General features: G+C 36.4%; 1 protein-coding gene across 1 annotated transcript in view; it reads right to left on the minus strand.

Moving 5' to 3' along the window:
• LOC118194141 (intermembrane lipid transfer protein VPS13A-like) overlaps positions 1-21,934 on the minus strand; it is a 483,044-nt gene that overhangs the window by 205,477 nt on the left and 255,633 nt on the right. Inside the window, exons 39-41 of the mRNA XM_085810380.1 lie at positions 19,910-20,012; positions 10,329-10,504; positions 7,831-7,959 (exon numbers count right to left, since the gene is read on the minus strand). Of these exons, the coding sequence (XP_085666506.1) occupies positions 7,831-7,959; positions 10,329-10,504; positions 19,910-20,012 (408 nt within the window). The remainder of the gene's footprint in view (positions 1-7,830; positions 7,960-10,328; positions 10,505-19,909; positions 20,013-21,934) is intronic.

Here is a 21,934-nt window from a genome sequence, read left to right on the forward strand (position 1 = left end):
TAACGCAAGACTATTACCATTTGGTGGCAACAGTTTGAAAAGTGAAACAGACATTTATAGTGAACCAACGCAAAATCGTAAAACAAAAACAATAATAGTTCTTTGGATTAAAAAAATTGGCGCCACACTAACAAGAAGATAAATTTAAAAGAATTTTGCTTTTGTAATTTATTAACGTATACCTACAATATATTTTGCAAAAATGCCATACGATAGTGATTTTGAATGAAAATGAAATAAAATTGCATTCAAAGTAAACAAAATGTTCCATTTGATGACAAATTACGAATTAGTACATTTAATGCGAAAGTTCAGATTATTGTTTTTTTCATAACTTCATTTATATTTGGCCATAAGATTCGTAATGTTGATCTAATTTCGTGATTCTGATTTAAAAGTTTTTTTTTTTTTTTTTTTTTTTTTTTTTTTTTTTTTTTAAATTTTGTGAGCCCAAAGTGGCAATTTGCCCAGAAAGGCTATTAATTTCATTTTGGCATTTAGCGTTGATTCACTATAAATGTCGTTTCACTTTTTTAATTATTGCCGCCAAATACTAGAACCCTGTGTTATATTTAAAGAAATTAAATAATGAAGAATACGTATAAATGTATATTTCTTGCATTGGGATAAAACAACGGTATCTAGAGTCATCCAATTTTGAATAACATAGGTCTCCATCCGAATATGGACATCTAGTAGCGAAAATTTTGCATTTGTTTTATTATCTTGTAGGGTTTGTATTTATTTTAACTAACATTTATTTTAAGTTTAAACTATCTTTCCTGTCAAGCCTTACTTTCCCCTGGAACTGCCAATGCCAGAATATGTAAATTTGAGTAGAACGCGCAAGGATTCAAATTATCAGCGGAAGTAGTATGATTTAAATAGAAGGAAACGAGTTCGGTGAGAGAGTTATTCTTACTTAGCGAGCGCGGAGGTAGAAATCGAGAATTGAAGAACCCCGCGTTGCGGCCTATGTGCTTGGCGGGAAGTAGTTGCAATTGTTCCAGTGAGCTTCAAGTCTGCTGAATTAGCTGCGGTATTTGTAAAACGCGGTGAGTTAGTTATTTTAGAGAGCCTCGTAGTTAGAATATTGTCTTTACTTTCTTTTTCAGGTTATTATTTTTATTTTGACTGCCTAGTGGGCACAGTCTGTAAGCGTCAAGAGGACGCCATTGTAATTTATTACGTTGAATAAAAAGGGACTTAAACCCTTTATAAGACTCTGTGGTTTATACAAGCTTTCACAGTCACCTCTTGGTTGCGTGCAAGTTAGAGGCGCGCAACGTTATATTGGCGCCCGAACACTTATCGAACTGAAATGGCCGAAAACTGGATGGAAGCCGCTGGACAACACCAAGAAATGACAACACAGTTAGAAGGATTTGGATACCTGGTCCAGACTTTGAGAGCATCAATCAAGCCAAACGTCTATTTCGACGGAAAAAATTCAGTATCCGTATTTTTAGAAGGTATAGAAAACCACTTTCAGCTCTATCCTGTGCCTGAAAGACAAAAAGTTGCTATTGCCACATCAGCACTAAGAGGACAGGCCGCGCTATGGTGGAAAAATATAGGCAAATTTCTTCTAGGTGAATTTGGAAGCCCGACGTATACATTTGAAAATTTCAAAAAATCGTTAGTAAAGGCCTTCCCCATAGTGAAAGATCGCGCACGGCTGGAAGCCGAACTATATAGTTTTTATCAACGGGATACAGCACAATTGACGGACTTTATTTTACGAAAAATCAAGCTAACGGATATGCTGTATGGCAAGAAACCCGATGCGGAGATTATTGAAATAATATTACCAAGATTGTTACCCGCTGTTCAAGACTACTTTGAAATTAGAAACCCAACCACATTGCAGGAACTTTTCGAATTGGCGGTGAAATTTCAAAATCGCAGAATAGCGGAAAGAGCGAGAGGGGAAACATACTCTCAAAGTACCAGAAGGAAGGAGGAAACCAGAAATGGAAATCGCTCATATGGGGGAAAGAACTATCAAGCTAACGCATCGAAACTCGAAGGTAAGGCCCAAAAAGAAAATTTGAAAATAAGCACCCGCGTACCCAGAAGACACAGATTGAAAGGAAAGCTTTAAACGACTAGAGGGGCCTGTGAAAGGGAGGGTCCAGACCCCGGAAGTTTTAGAAAAACCCTCAAATAGACATCTAAATACAGTCATCGTAAAAAACTCACAGCTACCAATTATACAAGTCCTGGTTGGCGATGTACCAGTAGAAGCCCTCATCGATACAGGGGCAGAAGGAAATTTCATGAGTGAAAAGTTCTTCAAAAAGAATTTTTATAGGATACGACTATTCAAAACCAGAAATACGGAAATTATAGCGGCGCAAGGAAAAACATGTCACTGCATCGGGAAAGTATCATTAAACTTACAGATAAAAGAGGAAAATCTCAAAGTATTAATTTTTGTGGTGAAAGACCTCCAACACTCTCTTATTTTAGGTATGGACTTTTTAAGGGCCGCGAGGGCCAAATTAAATTTTCAAGATAGTTCCGTGGTGCTGGAGATGGACCAGAGGGTGGTGGAACCTGCGGAGACACCTGAATTGGACCTTAGCCATCTGAATGACCAGGAAAGTAAAGCAATACAGCAAGTGGTGAGTAATTTTTCTCATTTGTTTTCAGAAAAACCGGGAAACTGTCAGATCGTGACTCACAAGATTCAATTAAATGCCGAAAAACCTTGTAGGACTAAACCGTATCGCTATGATAAACAAAAAGACTTAATCATCGAAGAACATATTCAGGAGATGTTAAAGAATAAAATAATAACGCCCATAAATAGTGAATACGCGAGTCCAGTCGTACTATGTAGGAAAAAGAACGAGTTTCCTCCTTCGGATAAAAGGGCTTGGAGGTTTGCTATCGATTATAGAAAACTAAATAGCATAACTAAATTTCCAGTTTACCCTTTGCCGGTTATAGACGAGATCATTAGACAGATCAAATCGACGAGATATATGTCTACTTTGGACTTAACGTCTGGCTACTATCAAATAGCTATGAGACCCGAAGATATACATAAAACCGCGTTTATAACAAAATCGGGCACTTATGCATTTTTACGCATGCCTTTTGGGTTGTGTGGGGCCCCATCAACATTCCAGAGAGCTATGGACATTGTTCTAAAGCCTGTCCTAGGAAAATCAACTTTAATTTATGTAGATGATATAATTATAACGAGTAGTACGTTGGAACAACACATTAATGACCTCGAACAAGTTTTTAAATTATTAAAAGAGGCCGGTCTTACAATTAACGCCTCAAAATGCAAGTTCGCAACTAAAGAACTTATATATCTCGGTTATAAAATTTCGCAAAAGGGTATAGAAACTCAAGATTCAAAAATAAAAGCTATTAAGAATTTCCCACCGCCCAACACCGCCAAGAAACTTTCGTCTTTCCTTGGATTATTTTCTTACTATCGATCTTTCATAAAAGATTTCGCTAATATTGTTGAACCACTCTTAGTAATCAAAAGAAAAAAGAGTAAATTTACGTGGACAGCGGAAGCGAATACAGCTTTTGAAAGAATAAAAGAAGCGCTTATTAATGCCCCTGTTTTAAAATTCCCTGAGGGGGACGAAAACCTGGAAATTGCGGCAGATGCATCAGACTATGCGGTGGGTGCGGTTCTTATGCAAAATAACCATCCGCTGGCATTTTTTAGTAAAACATTGAATCAAACACAAAGGAATTATACAGCTACAGAAAGAGAAACATTAGCCGTATTAATGGCTGTACACAAATTTCGAGTTTATTTCGGCAAATCGCCAGTAACAGTCTTTTCGGATCATGCGGCTGTTGGTAGACTTTACTCGGGAAAAAACCTAACGCCCAGGTTAATAAGATGGGCTTTAAAACTCCAAGAATATAATATCACAATAAAATATAAACCGGGTAAGGAAAACAATGTAGCTGACGCACTTTCTCGTATAAAACTGGACGATGAAGGTAATGAACTTAAATGCGCTGTGTTGACTTCAAAAATTTTAGATTCTAGAGATACGGTTATTACTGAACTGAAAGCTGATCCTGAATTTGGAAATATCTATGCTTATTTGAAAGTTCCCGAAAGCTTTGAGCATACAGATATCGATGCGATAAGAAATAGAGCAAAAAACTATGAAATAATAGATAATTTATTATTCTATACGAAAACAACAAACGAAAATCTTGAGTATAAGCCAGTCATCCCAGCCTCGCTTCGATTAAGCATTTTGAAGGAGTTGCACGAAAAAAAAACAGCGGGCCACCTCGGGTCAGAAAGACTTTAAAAAGGGTACGCGAGGCGGTATATTTCCCGCAATTATACAAAATAGTAACGGCGTATGTCAGGTCCTGCAATCAATGTCAGTTAATAAATGATATTAATTACAGCCCGGCCGGGTACTTAAATAGCATTCGCGCTACATTTCCAAATGAAATTTTAGGCATAGATCTCCTTGGTCCCTTCCCCCAGAGCGAGTTAAATAAAAATCGTTTTCTTTTAGTAATAGTAGATCATTTTTCAAAATGGATAGAAATTGTTCCACTTAAACGCGCGTCAGCCAAAACAGTCGCAGATGCATTCTTAAACAGATACATTTTAAAATACGGTGCACCGATAAAAGTCATTAGCGATAACGGAAAACAATTCATTAGTCAAATATTTGAAAACATATGCAATGGACTTGATATACGCCATATCAAAATGGTTCCGTATAGACCACAGGCTAACATAGCAGAAAGAGTTAATAAAAACATTGTAAAAATAATTCGCAGTTACGTTAGCACACATCACAAGAGCTGGGATGGCTACATAAATGAATTAGCTTATGCTTTAAGAACGGCACATCATGATACTACGGGAAAAACTCCAGCAGAATTATTTTTAGGCAGAAAGTTAATTACGCCTTTAGATAAATTATTCTTTGTGCAACAAAGAGAGCAGGAATTTAGACAAAAGGACGTGCAAAAGCTAATTGATCAGGCGCTTAAAACCTCGGATACGGCAAGAAATAGGCAGAAGTTATATTATGATAGAAAACGCCGTGAAGCAGATTTTAAAGTTGGGGATAAAGTATTGAAACGGAAATTTTCTTTATCAAGTGCCCCAGACAATTTTATGGCAAAGCTAGCTCCAAAGTTTGAAGGCCCCTATGTAATTCAGGAAATCAAAGGAGTAGTCTTATATCTTAAAAACGAGAGAGGGGAAATCTGTAAAGCAAGTCCCGACCAGGTGAAAAAATACTATAATCCAAATGATTTTGAAATCCTTAAAAGTTTCTTGCAGGACTCAAGTCTAAACGAAATAGAAGGGCCAGAGACTGCAACAACTATTCCACCACCCAAGAAACGGAGAACTGAAGAGAGACCTAGCACTTCTACAACCCGGACGTCGGTATCAAAAAGAAAAAAGGATTTTCAAACTCCGGCGTTTAAGAAAAACAAAAATACAGATGAACCGGGTAAAGAAACCGTGGTATAGACGAAAACACCACCTACAAAAGATGGCAGGAGAAATTACACATCAAGGAGAACGCGCACACGGCCACAGAGTCAGGTGCCAGCAAGGCCGCCGTTCCGGAAACTGAAACGCCAACAGGAGGCACAAAAATACGACGAACAGAAGAAATTCAAGAAGGACTCCAGACCGGAGGACGTCACGACCAGCCGTCCCAGGCAGAAACGCAAAGGCCAACAACCAGACGATTACTCCGTCAAGAGGCCAGCATGTAGAGGACGCAAAAGAAAGAGCAACGGGGACGACACTCGGAGATCAATAAGGAGAAGATTGACATCCATGACACCTCTAAGTTGGGATCAATTTTGTCAAAAACGGATGACGGAGTTTCAAGCATCGAAAACTCAAAGATGCTGGAAGGAAAGACCAAGATTGATTGATGAAGTCCAGGAAAAGTTGCTGTAAGAAGAAAGCTTTGTAACGAATAACAGAATTTTAATATATAATTGTTACATAAGATTTTTTTTGTGTAAACGAGGCTTTCGCCAGTTAGTTCAGAATTAGATAAACTTACAACAGGTCGTTTGTAGGACCTGCTTCCAAGTTTTCCAAATTCTGGCAGCGGCAAATGTAGGGTTTATATTTATTTTAACTAACATTTATTTTAAGTTTAAACTATCTTTCCTGTCAAGCCTTACTTTCTCCTGGAACTGCCAATGCCAGAATATGTAAATTTGAGTAGAACGCGCAAGGATAGAAGGAAACGAGTTCGGTGAGAGAGTTATTCTTACTTAGCGAGCGCGGAGGTAGAAATCGAGAATTGAAGAACCCCGCGTTGCGGCCTATGTGCTTGGCGGGAAGTAGTTGCAATTGTTCCAGTGAGCTTCAAGTCTGCTGAATTAGCTGCGGTATTTGTAAAACGCGGTGAGTTAGTTATTTTAGAGAGCCTCGTAGTTAGAATATTGTCTTTACTTTCTTTTTCAGGTTATTATTTTTATTTTGACTGCCTAGTGGGCACAGTCTGTAAGCGTCAAGAGGACGCCATTGTAATTTATTACGTTGAATAAAAAGGGACTTAAACCCTTTATAAGACTCTGTGGTTTATACAAGCTTTCACAGTCACCTCTTGGTTGCGTGCAAGTTAGAGGCGCGCAACGTTATAATCTATTTCATATTTTGTAACACTTTAACGAATTTTTCATTAACAAAGATTTCAAAGTGAACAATCGCAACACTGCACGATGAAAAATATTATCTCCAGCGCGCGAGACTGTGTAACGGAAATTGTAAAGATATGCTCATTTTAAAACTATTTTGCGATATTGCTGTTGAACTGAATTTTATGGTTTAAGTGCGAAGAATATATTTAATAAATAAAGGTAACACACAAGACGTTAAATAAACGCCCCTGTGGGCGCAATGCAAAATCTGAAAGCTTTCAGATTTTTTTGATTTATTTATTTATTTCTTTTTGTAATGGTCCGTGGATTTGGAGTGATTAACGACGACACTTGATGAAGAATGAAAGCACAATTTATTAGCCGGTATTATTCAAGTTCAGCTTCTAAATCGCGTTTACATTAAAATTTCTAAATTAATGCTTGACGCAGTCGAAAACTACATCAAGCATGCTGAAACAATCAGCAGTCACAGCCTTCAGGCTATGACGATGAAGACTGCTTCACGGCAAAGCACCAGAGTACAGCTCCCGACTCAGTTCCGTCGTTCTCGGGGCTGAACACACTCAAAATAAAACTCGAGGAGACACTAACTTGCGATACAGTGACGAGACACCTCAACACTAGCCTGACGATCAACTCGACAGACTGTGAGACACTCAATAGACTAGGGATCGACTCAATAGACTGCTAGACACTAACTGACTGACTGTTAACCAGCAGGGTTTATATGGCTTTTGGGTTGCGCTCGAGAACATTCTGGGCCAAACCGGTAAGAATTCGTTCCAGAAGGTTCTCCATCAGTCTACAACATATCGCCAAATGAGCAATTTCACGCTATATACGGCAACCCTACCTTCACCTGCCGTTTTCTGGCAACCATAAACCCGCTTTGCAGGAAAGTTATCTTACCGCGGCTGGATATTTCGTAACAATAATGAGTCCATTTTAATGAGTACAGGTAGCGAGCGTCATTTCCTAAAAATACTTAATATTTCTAAATAGACGTACTCGTGATTTTAAGGCATTTTTTATTCAAACTATGTCAAACTGTTATATTTATTTTTGAGAAAACTGCTTGCTCTTATAGACCTATTTCAAAACACACGCACCTCCAAAAATACACATTTTTTATTTCATTTACTCACGCATCGCGCATGGAAAAAAGATACTTACTTTGAACATCACTTCTAGGGGTCTATATTCACCTTCCCTCACCATTACGTGTTCGATGAAAGGTTCCCAAGTAGACACTTTCTCATTGTAATACATCACTTCCATTCGAATTTCTCCGTTCGCGTTCATCTGCAATAAAGATCTTTGATTAATTTCCCGTTATCCTTTACATATGTTATACTGTGAGATTTGCATGAACTAAATACAGTCTAATACCAGTATAACGAACCTCTGGATATAACGATCAAACCTTTTCCTTTCGTCTAATTTCCTATACTCTTGATAACTAGAGAGTTGGGGGCCCGGAGCAAAAGATGACAAAGGGATGTAAGGTTTATCCTCAGTTTTTAACAAATATTAAGTTCCTACTATTAGCTCACAATCTTCCTATATCTTGTTCAAATTTTCAATCGTTACAAATATACTTTTTATTCATCCGCTCAAGTTCAAATACACTTTTTAAAACTTGGAATGAATGACATTTGATGTTGATGCAGATTTTTCACATATTAAAGTCAATTGTTACTTATTGATTCCTATTTATCAGAACTAAAGGTAGGCTACTTTTATTAAATACTAACAGCTACGCTGCCAGCCTTCATCTGGCTTTTAAATGTACCAAAAAATGCCTGAAGGGAACACCAAACGTTAAATTAAAATATTGCGCAGAATTTTACTCTTCAGAATATCAAAAAACCAAAATAATAATAATAATAAATAAATAAAAAAAAGACCCACAAATTTAAAAAAAAATGTATTACATATAACAAAATTACGATGAAATAAGCAATATCCCTTAATACAAATATTATTTATCCTAATAAATAAATTAACCAACTTCCCGCGTTGCCTTCTTTCGACAAACATCCAGTATCCGAGAGAAACATTCAATTTAAAAACTGCACAAAATTATCGCCCTCTTTTTTTACAAGTGGCAACAGGGCTCATTTTCAACAGCACACATCACTCAAAGCGCTGTAGCACTGAAAAACAAAAAAGATGAGGACCCATAAATCACATAATTTGAAAGTTCGTTACCATAGCAACCACAATTGAATCATGAGGCAATAGTGCCATCTATTGTTGTACATCTATTGTAAAGACACACTAGAATTCGTTTCGCAACCAAAAAATAAATAAATAAATAAAAATACTAAACAAGGATATATATTACAATTATATATAGCATTATTCTACCATAGGTATTTTGACACAAAATCGGACTTTTTCTGCAATGATATGTTTTTTTTTTTTTTTTTTTTCCATATTTCGATTCTACGACTCAAATTATGCAAAACTGCCACATGTTACAAAAATCGCACGAGTAGTTTTTAAAAAATTAGCTCCTCCCTGTTCAGTGAAATGGATATATATTTATTAACATATCTTTTTTTATTGAATTTATTTAATTCTTCCTTTCACATTTCGGAATTTAGATTCATTCCAAGTAAAATTCGCCCATTTTTTTTATGATTTATTTATAAAATTTATATTTTAAAATAATTTTTACAAATTTTTCGAACAAATTTTGAATTATAACCTATAAAATTTCTTCCATAATCTTAAAGTAGATGTATTTCTAAACATACCTGCAAAAAATTAGGTTTTTTTTTTTTATTCAAAATTTCCCTAAGATAAGATATACGTGGATTTACATTTTGGCGCGTTTTGAAACTTGGTGTATTAATTATAAGCGATAATAATGAAAATGCGGTTTAAGCACATTGTTAAAATTATTTTACAGTATCAAAGATGCCTCTTTTCCGCTCAAGGACAAGAAAGAAAAGGAATTCTGTAAATTAAGAAGTCCGCCAAATGAAGTATTTAATCTTGGCTGAAACTGAAAAACATACCACAAGATAAATTTTTGAATTTTTCCGTAAATTTCGCACCAAACCTTACAAAATTTAATATTTAGACATAATTTGAGTTCTACAATCGAAATATGGGAAAAAAATGGCATGTGGTTTCCGAAAAACTCCGATTTTGTGTCAAAATACCTATGTTAGAACAATGCTATATACAAATCTAATATATATCCTAAGTCCCGCTTTCGAGACATGAAAAACGCAAGTTGACTATCGTCAATTGGCCCAGTATATTAGGAGATATAGAACTATCCCCCTCCGCTGTGTACACTTTCTACAAAGGTGTTATTTCATTTTTATATGTATTGTAGACAATGTTGTCGTTAAGGAAGTCTTTTGTGATTCCTTAGTGTTCATTCAGTGGGTAATGGATGATTCTTTGCTGGGAACTAGAAATGATATCATTTGAAACTTTCACAACTCTTTGTTCGTGAATGAACAGGGAAAGGAGAAACTGTTGTGAATCTGGAATAAAATTTGAGGCATTCTGGTATTTTAAGCAAACAGGCAAGTTACGGCCTTGGCCTTCAAAAGGTTAGGAGGGGTCTATGTAAAGCGAATATTCGGAATTAGTCTTCTAAATCTACAGTTACTCTATTCTCTGAAGCAACTTACAAAAATTATTCATACCTGTGTCGACCAGTTCTTGAATTCGGCTTCGAAGGCACCCTTAGCATAGATGACTGGAACATTTTTCATCACTCCGGTTATTTCACACCATACTGTTATTTCTGGAATGCTGAAAACGAGCCTCTCCGCATACTTCGGAAGAATAAAAGGCGGGCGATTGTAGCCGCACGTGCATTCTGCGAAGAAATAAAAATTGGTTTAAACTTCCTAAAACTTAAATTTGTACGAAATATTAGAAAAAAGTTATAAATATTAGAAAAAATTAAAATCTGAAAGCTTTCAGTTTTTACATTACGCCCAAAGGGACTTTTTTTTAACGCTTTGAGCGTTACCTCTATTTATTAAATAGCATGTCCTTCGCACTTAAGAGGGCTCCATACACCGTAAACCCCTTATGATCTTCGAATATGTGACTGTTGCAAGAAATGGATTTCGTCATATTTCCAACTTGCGCGCATCATATTTTTAAAATGGCTAATGGTACATACTTGAAATTGGATGTAATTCTTTATATGGGCACTATTTTCTAACTGAACCCAAAATCGGATGAATATTTTAATATTGAAAAATTTTATGCTCGAAAACATTACAGATTTTTTTAATAAAATACATTTTATAAACTCAACTCCAAATAAAATAAAAGTTTAATATGAAGTTCTTAGAATTTTTGGTTCACAGTAGTTTCCAAATGTTATGAAAGCTATATATGAAATATGGAATTAAATGATGCAACATAAAGATGGAAACAGAAGGGTCGCACACGAGACGAAATTGAAGCCAATGGCAGCGAGGCGTGCGCCAAGTTCGCAAGCCTATGCGAAGACCATAAGCTGAAGATTTCTATCACCAAGTCTTCTGCACTACTCATCCCGAGACCGATTACTTGGCCGCAACATTAAAATCACGGATACACAGAAGTATCTAGGAGTGGTCTGGGACTGTGGCCTAACATGGGTGCCACATTTGCAGCTACAGAGAGCAAAAACCTCCGCTATAGCCAGAATGACGCGGAAATTTCAAGGAAGGAATTGGGGACTAAATCTCCCACATTCAAAAAGTGCTTTATAGCACTGTGGGGGGAAAGACTGCGCTGTACGCAGCTGCAATCTGGGCTCAACCGATGACAACGAGGAAAGTCAAGCAGTTAACATCACTCCAACGCCCTTTTATCATAAGCATCTGCAGGGCATACTGCACAACAGTCATGAGCTCCGCCCTTACTCTTGCAGGTATAGTTCCTCTACACCAGTGTTTCTTAACCTTTCTAGCGAGTCGCACCTCATTGAATCTGAAAATATATCTCCCGCACCCCATTGAAAAACGTGTTTTAATTTTTTTACTCTAGAAAAATACATTTTTTGCAAAACTTATTGTTTATTGAAAAACATTGTACATTTTACATAAATACAAAACAATATTATTTTTATTAATGACTAGGACTAGTCTGTTGTTGTTTGTTCATTATTATACTGGCGAAGCGAGGTTTCTTTTTTGAAAGACATACGCGAACAACATCATCACTTGCATTTAAGCAATTTCTCGCTTTAGATTTTATATGCAAAAGCGATGAAAATCCCATTTCGCACAAGTAGGTGGTAGCAAAGGGTAAGAGTAACTGCAGTGCTCCGTTCGCCAACTCTGGATAACGTTGTAACTGTGAACACCAGAATTGTTGCAATTCTAATTGTTCGAATTCCATTTGAACATGTCCAGTTGCTCGCATTTTAATAAGTTGATCTTTTTTCAGATCACTATCATCCATCAAATTTAAGTCAAATAGAAATGAATTCAGTATTCATCTCTGAGTTTTGGTAATATTTCCGGTAGAAAAATATCCATTGAATGATTCGCTCAATCGTCCTAAATGTATTACAATGTCGGGTATAATTGTATTCTTTTCATTTTTCGAAATAACCGAATCAAGCAAGGGAAAGTTTGCAAAATTCCCCTTTTCTACTCGACGTATCCAAATTTATAATTTTGCGATAAATGAAGATAATGTTTCACTAGATATTATTATATTTATGCCAAATCCTTGCATTGATAGATTCAATTCATTTAAATGGCTAAATATGTCCGCTAAGTAGACCAGACTCAGCATTGCATCATTACTCTCAAAATCTTAACAGTTTTGACTAGTCAGTAATTGAATAATTTCCTCACGCAATTCAAAAACTCTGTTAAGCATGCGACCCTTAGATAATCATCGTATTTCGGTGTGATATAGGAGCACGGTATGATCAGCACCGATTTCTTCGCAAAATGCACGAAAAATGCGATAATTAAGCTCTCGCCCTCGGATGTATTTTACTACATTTACTGCTGTAGTTAGATGTTGTTTTAAACTTTCTGGCAATGCTTTCGATGCAAGTGCATGACGATGCAACATGCAATGTGTTATTATAACTTCCGGTAATTCTCTTTTCATGTGTGAAAAAAATCCTGAATTTTTGCCTAACATTGCTGGGGCTCCATCAGTCCATATTGAGTCAATCACATTCATTGGTAATTGATATTTAGTAAAAAAATCTTTGATGCGATTGAAAACATCAATTCCTCTCGTATTCACCTCCAGTGGCTCACAAAATAATTATTCTTCTATCACCTCTTTTTCCTTCACATACCTGGCAAATACCAAAAGTTGGCTACAATTATCAACATCAGTTGACTCATCCAGTTGCATGCTTATTTTAGTGAACTGATTTTTATGTCTTCAATTACTTGCATTAAAATATCTTCACTGAGATCTTGTATTCGCGACCGTATAATAGCATTTGATAATGGAATCTGTTGGATTTTTTTATGTGCTTCCGAATCTAAAACTGTTTTGGCAATAATCAAAGCTGAAGGTTTAATCAACTCTTCAGCGATCGTGTGAGGTTTCTTTATTTTTTGCACATAAAAATACCACTTGATATGACGCTTCTAATAAAGGTTTTTGAATTGCTGGTCCGCACAATTTTAGAATAGTTTCACTGGTATCAAATCGAGCCTTCTTTGACTTCAAGCTGTTCATGCTATGCGCTTTTTCGCCACCATGTAGATTGCTGAAATGTTCTAATATCTTTGATGGTTTGAGATTGCTGTTTGAAAATATCTTGGAACACAAGGTGCATTGCGGTCGTTGCGTGCCATCTTTTTCAGTTGTACAGGTAAATCCATAACCGGCATACTTATCGTTCCATTGTCGTTTTTTTTGACATAGTGGGGTTCACCATAATTGATTTAATTATTTAGAAATAATGTAATATAATATATATAATGTTCTTACCTTTGTAATATCACTGAATCCTATTCGGCTTGAACGGGCAATTAAGAATGTATTAGTCTCAAGAGGTTTCTGGACAAGTCAGAATACACAATACACATGTCGCAGACACAATAGTTGACTCAACTTGACTCAACCTAACACATGCGCAGTAGATTCCACATATTGACTCAGCGCATGCGCAAGCTGGGATAACGTTCTCCGCTTGTATTCCCACAAAGTTTTTTTCTTTTCTTCGTCATCTAGCTGCCTGTTCGCGCTCGTTTGTAGCGTTTGATGCCTTTTCGTAGCGTAGTGTATACGCCCATCGGCACCGGCTCTTTCCTGTGTCTTTTGCCGATAAGTGAGCTAGGTGCTACCAATTTTATGAGCTTCAATTTTGGGAACACTATTGCATATTTCAAATATTTTATTATAAGAAATTTAATAAATGATATTTAATAATTTTTATGGTTAGGTAGGGGCTTCTCCCTCACCCCTAGGAGTGCAGGCACCCCCGGTTAAGAACCACTGCTCTACACCTCCAGACCGAGCTAGAGGCGACATATACAAGTGTTCTTCTTCTGAGGAAAGACGCCTCTTTCGTAGGTAGCACTTTATGAGTCCAGCACTTTATGAGTACCCCAAGACACCGCTGCACACACATCCAGTGCATAAAGGACTAGGGGACCACACCCACATCATGTAACAGTCCAATCAGGAAATACAGCACATCAGCAACCATACACTTTACACTGATGGTTCTAAACATGCTGAAGGCGTTGGCAGTGTTTCCTCCACTGTTGGCAAGGCCAAGAATTACATCATTGGAAAGGCCAACTAGGTGACAGCAATAGCGCCTTTCAGGCCGAAGTGATAGCAATTACAGCTGCTGTTGAATATCTAATAAACCGGAAAACCTCAAAAGCTTATCTCTATACGGTTAGTATGTCTGCCTTGCTGGCCCTAGGCAAACACAACCATGTTTCCCCGTTGATCATCCGCCTTCAACAACTCTTAAAAGATAACCTATAGGTACACGTGAACATGACGTGGGTGAAAGCTCACGAGGGCAACGCAGGTAATGAGGCAGCGGACGTGCTCGCCAAAGAGACAGACTCAAACATCAACGTACGTCCCATCGCTGTTCCGGCGCCACCTTCCCATCTTAAAAGACTGCTGAAAGGCGCAGCAGTCCAGTGGTGGCAAAGAATATGGGAACATGGAAATACAGGAAGAAGAGTGTACTATGGCTTTCTACCGATGATGACAACAGAGAGACTCATAGCAATCGCTCCACTTACTAACTTTGTAACTGGGCACGGTCCCTTCTCGGACTACTTCAACAGATGCACTATTTCTAACACGGATCGCTGTGTATGCAGGGGAGAGGGGACACCCGATCACTATATCTTCCGATGCCCACTCACAGAACAGTACCATTTCCCGGAACCCACGAACATACCAGCCTTCCACAAGTTTATACTTAAAATAAAGCGGCAATCAACACAGTTTGCAAAATCGTTAACACCATTAATGCCTATGACCAACACCTTTGCTCCCATTATAAAACAGTGCTATTCATAATGGTCTCAGTGACTGCGCCTTAACAAACTGTGCAACAACACATGCTGCATGCTGTATACCGCTAGTGTTTCACTTGTAGGTATTGTGTTCATTCTGCGCAATGTACCGAAGTGCTAAAATATGCCTAGTACTGCCACTATAAAGTATTTCCCCTGAAACTATACTGAACTGCCACTATAACTGTGCACTTTATAAGTAGTTTTATGTGTTTAATGTAATGTGTGTGTTTAACGTAATGTTTATATATGTTTTATGCTGTTTAATGTCGTATTGTGTGTACTTTGTATCAATGTAGTGTTATGTTTTGTATATTTTGTGTTGAACTGTGTTTTCTCTATGTATATTTATTTGTCACGTATTTCAAATGTGTGTGCTTAATTGTGTATCATATTAATGTGTAATGTAATGTGTATCTGTAATTATGTATGTATATAATGTGTAATGTAATGTGTATCTGTAACTATTTATGTATATAATGTGTATCTGTAATTATGTATATAGTGTATGTAATCTTTATCTGTAATTATATATCATATTGATGTATAAGTAGTATTTTATGTGAAAGCAGTAACTCAAGTGTAAGCAGTAATTTATGGGTAATAATGTGTAATGTAATGCATATATTTATGTGTATATGTAAAGTATATTAATGTGTAAGGTAATGTGTATATGTAATTATGTATTATATTAATATTGTTACGAATTTGGTATTTAAAAAGCTAATGTTAGTTAAATTATAAATTAAATGGTTTTATTTCTCGCGCAGTGCAGCGCGTGACGAATATTAAAAGAAAGCTAAGCCGGAAAACTGAAAATACAAGGAAAACATCTCAGTTTGTAGAGTTGCTTAGTTTGTTGTTGTTTAGAAAACTGCTGTTGTTGATTATAGCGAATTCGCGGATTAGCGTTCTTTAGCTGTTTTGAATTACGTTCTATTGTATATTTGAGTAGTTAAAAGATAACTACTGTGAGATATTGTAATACTGCATGATAATTTGAGAAAATTTAAGCATTTTTGTTGTGATAATAAAAATTTTTGTTCATTTTTCATCGGTCTTGTGCATTCATTTCATAACGAACCCGTACGCACGCAACAATATGTAAGCAGTATTGTCTGTACAAGCAGCAAATCATGTGTAAGCAGGAATATGAACAGTAACTTAGATGCAAGCAGTAACTTACATGCAAGCAGTAATTAATGAGTATTTATGTATCATACTAATGTGTAAGCAGTAATTAATGAGTATTTATGTATCACACTAATGTGTAAGCAGTAATTTATGAGTATTTATGTGTCATACTAATGTGTAAGCAGTATTTCATATGTAAACAGTAACTTATGTGTAAGCAGGAACTTATGTATCATCAGAGGGCAGCAATTCTTGTGTACGTAGTAATTTATGTACAGTGCAACTGAATATGTATGTAATCTTATACATGTAATTTATGCGTAAGCAGTAACAAAGTGCAAGCAGTAACTTATGCGTAAGCAGTAATGTATCCTATTAATGTGCAAGCATTACTTGTATTATATTAATGTGTTATCATATATCATATTAATGTGAAATGTAATGAGTATATGTAATTATGTATCATTTGAAGTGTAAGTAGCATTGTATGTGCAAGCAGAAATTCAAGTGTAAGCAGTAATTTATATGTAAACGGTAATAATGTGTAATGTATTGCGTATATTTATATGTATATGTAAGTATATTAATGCGTGATGTGTATATGTAATTATGTATCATATTAATATGTAAGTAGTATCTTCTGTGCAAGCAGCAAATCACGTGTAAGCAGGAATTTATGTGAGCAGTAACTTAGGTGCAAGCAGTAACTTATGTGTAAGCAGTAATTAATGAGTATCTATGTATCATACTAATGTGCAAGCAGTATTTCATATGTAAGCAGCAACTTATGTGTAAGGAGTAATTTATGAGTACTTGTGTATCATACTAGTGTGTATCATACTAGTATTTCATATGTAAGCAGCAACTTATGTGTAAGGAGTAATTTATGAGTACTTGTGTATCATACTAGTGTGTAAGCAGTAACTTATGTGTAAGCAGGAACTTATGTGTAAACAGGAACTTATGTGTAAGCAGGAACTTTTGTATCATCAGTAGGCAGCAATTCATGAGTACGTAGTAATTTATATACAATGCAACAGAATATGTAGGTAATGCAACGGTATAACGCAACTATGTAATATAATCCTTGACTGAAACAGCATGCTGTTTCATACTCCGCACTGAATAACTAAATATGTGTAAACTGCGATCCGAATGTTGCCATATGTACAATGCTATATGTAATAATGTATCATATTAATGTGTAACCAGAATTTTAAGTCCAAGCAGTAACTTGTGTAAGTAGTAATCTATGTGTCATCAGCAGGCAGTAACATATGTGTAAAGTAGCAATCATGTATAGTGCAACAGTATATGTGTGTAACGCAACGGTGCATTGCAAATATGTAGTATATTCTTTAACTGAAACAGCATTTTGTTTCATACTCCGCACTGAATAACCTAATATGAGTGAACTGCGATCTGAATGTTGCAATATGTACAATGTATTATGCAATTGTGTATCATATTAATGTGTAAGCAGTTTTAGTATAATAATAATGTGAAATTATGTATCAAATTAACATGTAATGTAGCATGCATATGTAATTGAGCATCATATTAATGTAAGCAGTATTTCATGTGCAAGCAGTAATTCTTGTGTAAGCAGTAATTTATGTGTAAGCAGTAATTCAGGTGCAAGCAGTAGTAATTTATGATTAAGTAGTAATTCATGTATTATGTAAAGTAGCAAGTTTTATGCTCAAGTTTAGGGTAATGTTATGTGTCAAATGTCGTATATAATGTAAGTTTTATGTTTATGTCATATCAACAATGTAACTAATGTAAACCAACCAACATGTAAACCAATGTCACTCTGAAAAGAAATAGCCCTGTACGGCCATATACACTTTTTGTGAAGTATCAATAAACTCCCGGTGCGCCCTTATGGGACCCCAGGGCGTTGTTGCATCTGGACAGGGGAGGGCGTGGGACATATGCCTATTTACCTCTGTTAGACGCCAGGCGTCCCCGTCCTCCGCCACCTGTCACCTGTTCTTGGTCTGCTGTATCCCAAGAACACATCCAATCTCTGAATCAATGCCGAGACGTGTGGCAGCGGTGATCTCCAACAATGGGGTGGCTACTCTGGCTACTGATTCTGGAAGGAACCACACGTCACAGAAGTCTATAAAAGTAATCCTTTGAAACTTGGTCCATATGTTATCTACTAAATAAATTTTGTTGTGATATCTCTTGTCTTTCTTGGTGCTGCAATTTGGGTCGCCAGCAGTGTACTTCAACGAATTTTTGATTAACAAACACAAGGATTTCAAAGGGAACGATGGCAACGTTGTACAGGATAAACATTTTATCTAAAAATAGGCTCAATTTAAAATTATGTTGCAATATTGCTCTTGAACTGAATTTTATGGTTTAAGTGCGAAGAATTAGATATATTAATTATTAGACTTAATAAATAAAGTTAACATACAAAATGTTAAAAAAGGCCCCTTCGGAAGTAATTTAAAATCTGAAACTTTCCAGATTTTTTACCTTTTTAAAAATTTTTTATTGATACGTTCGTCAATTGTGTTGTTCTAATTTGATTGAAATTTTCATATACGGCACCTAAAAAAATCGCACAAACACAGGTTTGAGTGTATATCTTTTCAACGTGTTCCTGCTACCACAAATTCTGCGTCGTTTCGCTTATGGACTATTGTGATCTGGAAAGGAGCTCTTTCTGACAGCAAACCCACCACGACTTACGGATTCTTTAAAGCAACGGAAAATAAATAGGAACCAATATCCAAGAAACGCCCTTCTATCATGGAATGAAATCACGTTAGATAATTTTAAGGCCAGAAAAAAAAAAAAGGCTATCAAATCCAACATTTAAAAAAGCACTCTTTGCATATTAACATTAATTAAGATACACTAACACGCCGAACAAATATTAATTTAGAAGTCAAACAACTAAAATCAGCGTTATATTTTCTAATTTTCACAGGACTAGTTTCGATGGTTTTACCGAACCATCATCCTCAGTTGCAAAAGTGCATATGAACGAGATAAGATATAATGATAAGACAAGAAAGCCTGGACAGGAGACAAACTATTCGCGCCATCTGTTGATGAAATCAGAACTAAAACATAATTTCTTGAAAGGCTAAAGGCAAAGATGGATTGGAATTAGGATCGTTAACTAGAACAGAAAGATTTTTTTTAATGTGAAATGCCTCTAGAAAATCCAGTTCACAAATGAAAGATGTTTTTTGAAGAATTTTGGCAGCAGAAAAATTGACAGTGTGATTTTCGGACCAACAATGTTGGGCAACAGAAGACTTGTGTGTTTCCTTTTTTCTAACATATGCCTCATGTTCCTTAACGCGAAATTTTAAGGACCTCTTAGTTTGGGCAATGAAATTAAACCACACTGGCAAGGAATCCTGTAAATACCCCAGGAATTCATATCCGGAATGGGGTCCTTGAGTATGGAACTCAGAATTTTATTGATGGGAGAATAGTTATAAAATATAACGCTGAATTTTGTTGTTTGACTTCTATATTAATATTAGCATTAGTTAAGCAGCCTCAAGATTGTTTTAAAAGCGTGTCAATGCACTCGATTGTTCGGCCAAATATGTCTTATTAATAGTTAGAAATTATCTCACCTGGTTCTTTCCACATTTCGGGAAATATCGAAGTGGGACACCACATGTCTCGAGCTGCTTGTTTTTCTTTCTCTTGACGGTAGCTCCGTTTGTCTTCGTCTTCCTATGTTGAAACGAAACAGGATAATAAATACAAGATTATTTCTTCATGCCTGCTGAAATCACATTTCTTTCTTTTATTTTTGAGCTAAACACAGCATATATTTCTACTCAATCGAATGCTGATAACATTTCTAACTAAAGAAACTTTAGTTAAAGCTACATTCCTGTCCCTTCTAATTTCAACTTACAAATTTCCTGCCAGAGTAAGGGTTTTTTTTTTTTTTTTTTTTTTTTTTTTTTTTTTTTTTTTTAGAATCTCGGTTAAACGCAAATGAAGGAAGAGCGGTACTTAAGCCGAAGTTCCACTGACTTCGTTAGGCTGCTATCACACGTCGGTTTGTTTTGGAAGAACAACTGTTTGGAATAATTCTTCAACGAATTTTCACAACAGCCAATCACCATAGATCGCTTTGCGGTTGTAAGGTATTTCTCCTGCCTTCCTAGCGTGCCTTCGTGGTGTAGTAGTCAGCACACTGAGCCGGTATTTGAGAGGTCCGCGGTTCGATTCCTGGCGTAGGCTTTGCTAATTTTTCATCTCTCTGGCTTTTCCAATTTACCTTATAAGGTATTTCTCCCACTTCCCTAGCGTGCTTTCGTGGTGTAACGGTAGCACGCTGAGACGGTATTCCAGAGGTCCGTGGTTCGATTCCCGGAGAAAGAGGTTGCATATTTTTCATCTTTTCTGCTTCCAATTAACCTAATGTCTCTACAGTGGCGCCCGAACTAAAAGGGTTGTGGATGATGATTCTCCACACCCAGGATTTGGCGATTGGGTCCCCTAGAAACCCCAGTCGCCCTTTAAAAGGGGAGTATATATATAATCCTGTAGAATTTTGATAGCTTCGGGGCTGTATCTTTTTAGCTAAGCATTAATTAAGTTTGATTTTCTTAGTACTCTTGAATTCAAGCGCTAGTGGAGGCTTTTCTGTATGTCCTCAGAAAGGGCCATTTGTTAATCCTTATTTTGAGCAGTAAAGGGTAATTAACCCTTCTTGAGTTTACGTGTCTGTTTCCTGAATTAAAGGGATTATTCGTTTACCAGTTCTCAAATTCCCACACACTTACCTGTAACTTTAAGGTTGGAACTGTATAAGCTCATACAGGATGTATCAGTACAGGTGACGGAGGACGGGGACGCCTGCTGTTTAACAGGGGTAAGCAGGCATATGTCCCACGCCCTCCACTATCCAGATGCAACAACTCTCTGGAGCCGCACACGGCCGCACCGAGAGGCGTAATGGCAAACCGCACATTCAGTTGACCAATGTTAAACGAATTTCGCATACTGCGCATGTCCAGAGCAGAATTTGGCGCAATTACAATTTTAGCTTAATTTTAAAAGAAGATAAGTATGGTGTATGGTTGATATTCTATTATTAGGACGTAAACAGTTCGGGGTTTTAAAACTTGTTGCGTTGTAAGTTGCTTCATTAGTTGAAGTGGAAACATTGATTGTGAACGACGCAAATTTTTATTTAAGAATGATTACAAAACAGGTATCATTACAAGATATAATAATTGAACGTTTATTGATTATACTTCTGAGGAATAAAAGCAATTGATTATTTAACCGTACGTTCCACACGTATATACTTTAACAAATTAAGGAATAAATCCAGTTTAAATTACTGAATTAAAGTCAAAGAAAATAATTATAAATAACTGATATTAAATATAATGTTCATGAACAAAATAAATCAAAATGAAATGAAACAGAAGCAAATGCAATAAGCAGAAACAAATTTCCATAGAATTGCAATCGTAAACAGTCCATAAGATCTACATGGCGAACAAGCTTGTGTAGGGTTGCTTATCCCCTTTGTCGCCAGTATTTGCTCCTACGCCAACGGTACGACACTGGGCATGCGCAGTAAGCGAAATTCGTTAACATTGATCAACTCAATGTACGGTTTGCCATTACGC

The sequence above is a fragment of the Stegodyphus dumicola genome, chromosome 2 (assembly GCF_044657685.1).
Source record: "Stegodyphus dumicola isolate Sdum_Otavi_A_Nest chromosome 2, ASM4465768v1".
Classification (NCBI taxonomy): Eukaryota; Metazoa; Arthropoda; class Arachnida; order Araneae; family Eresidae; genus Stegodyphus; species Stegodyphus dumicola.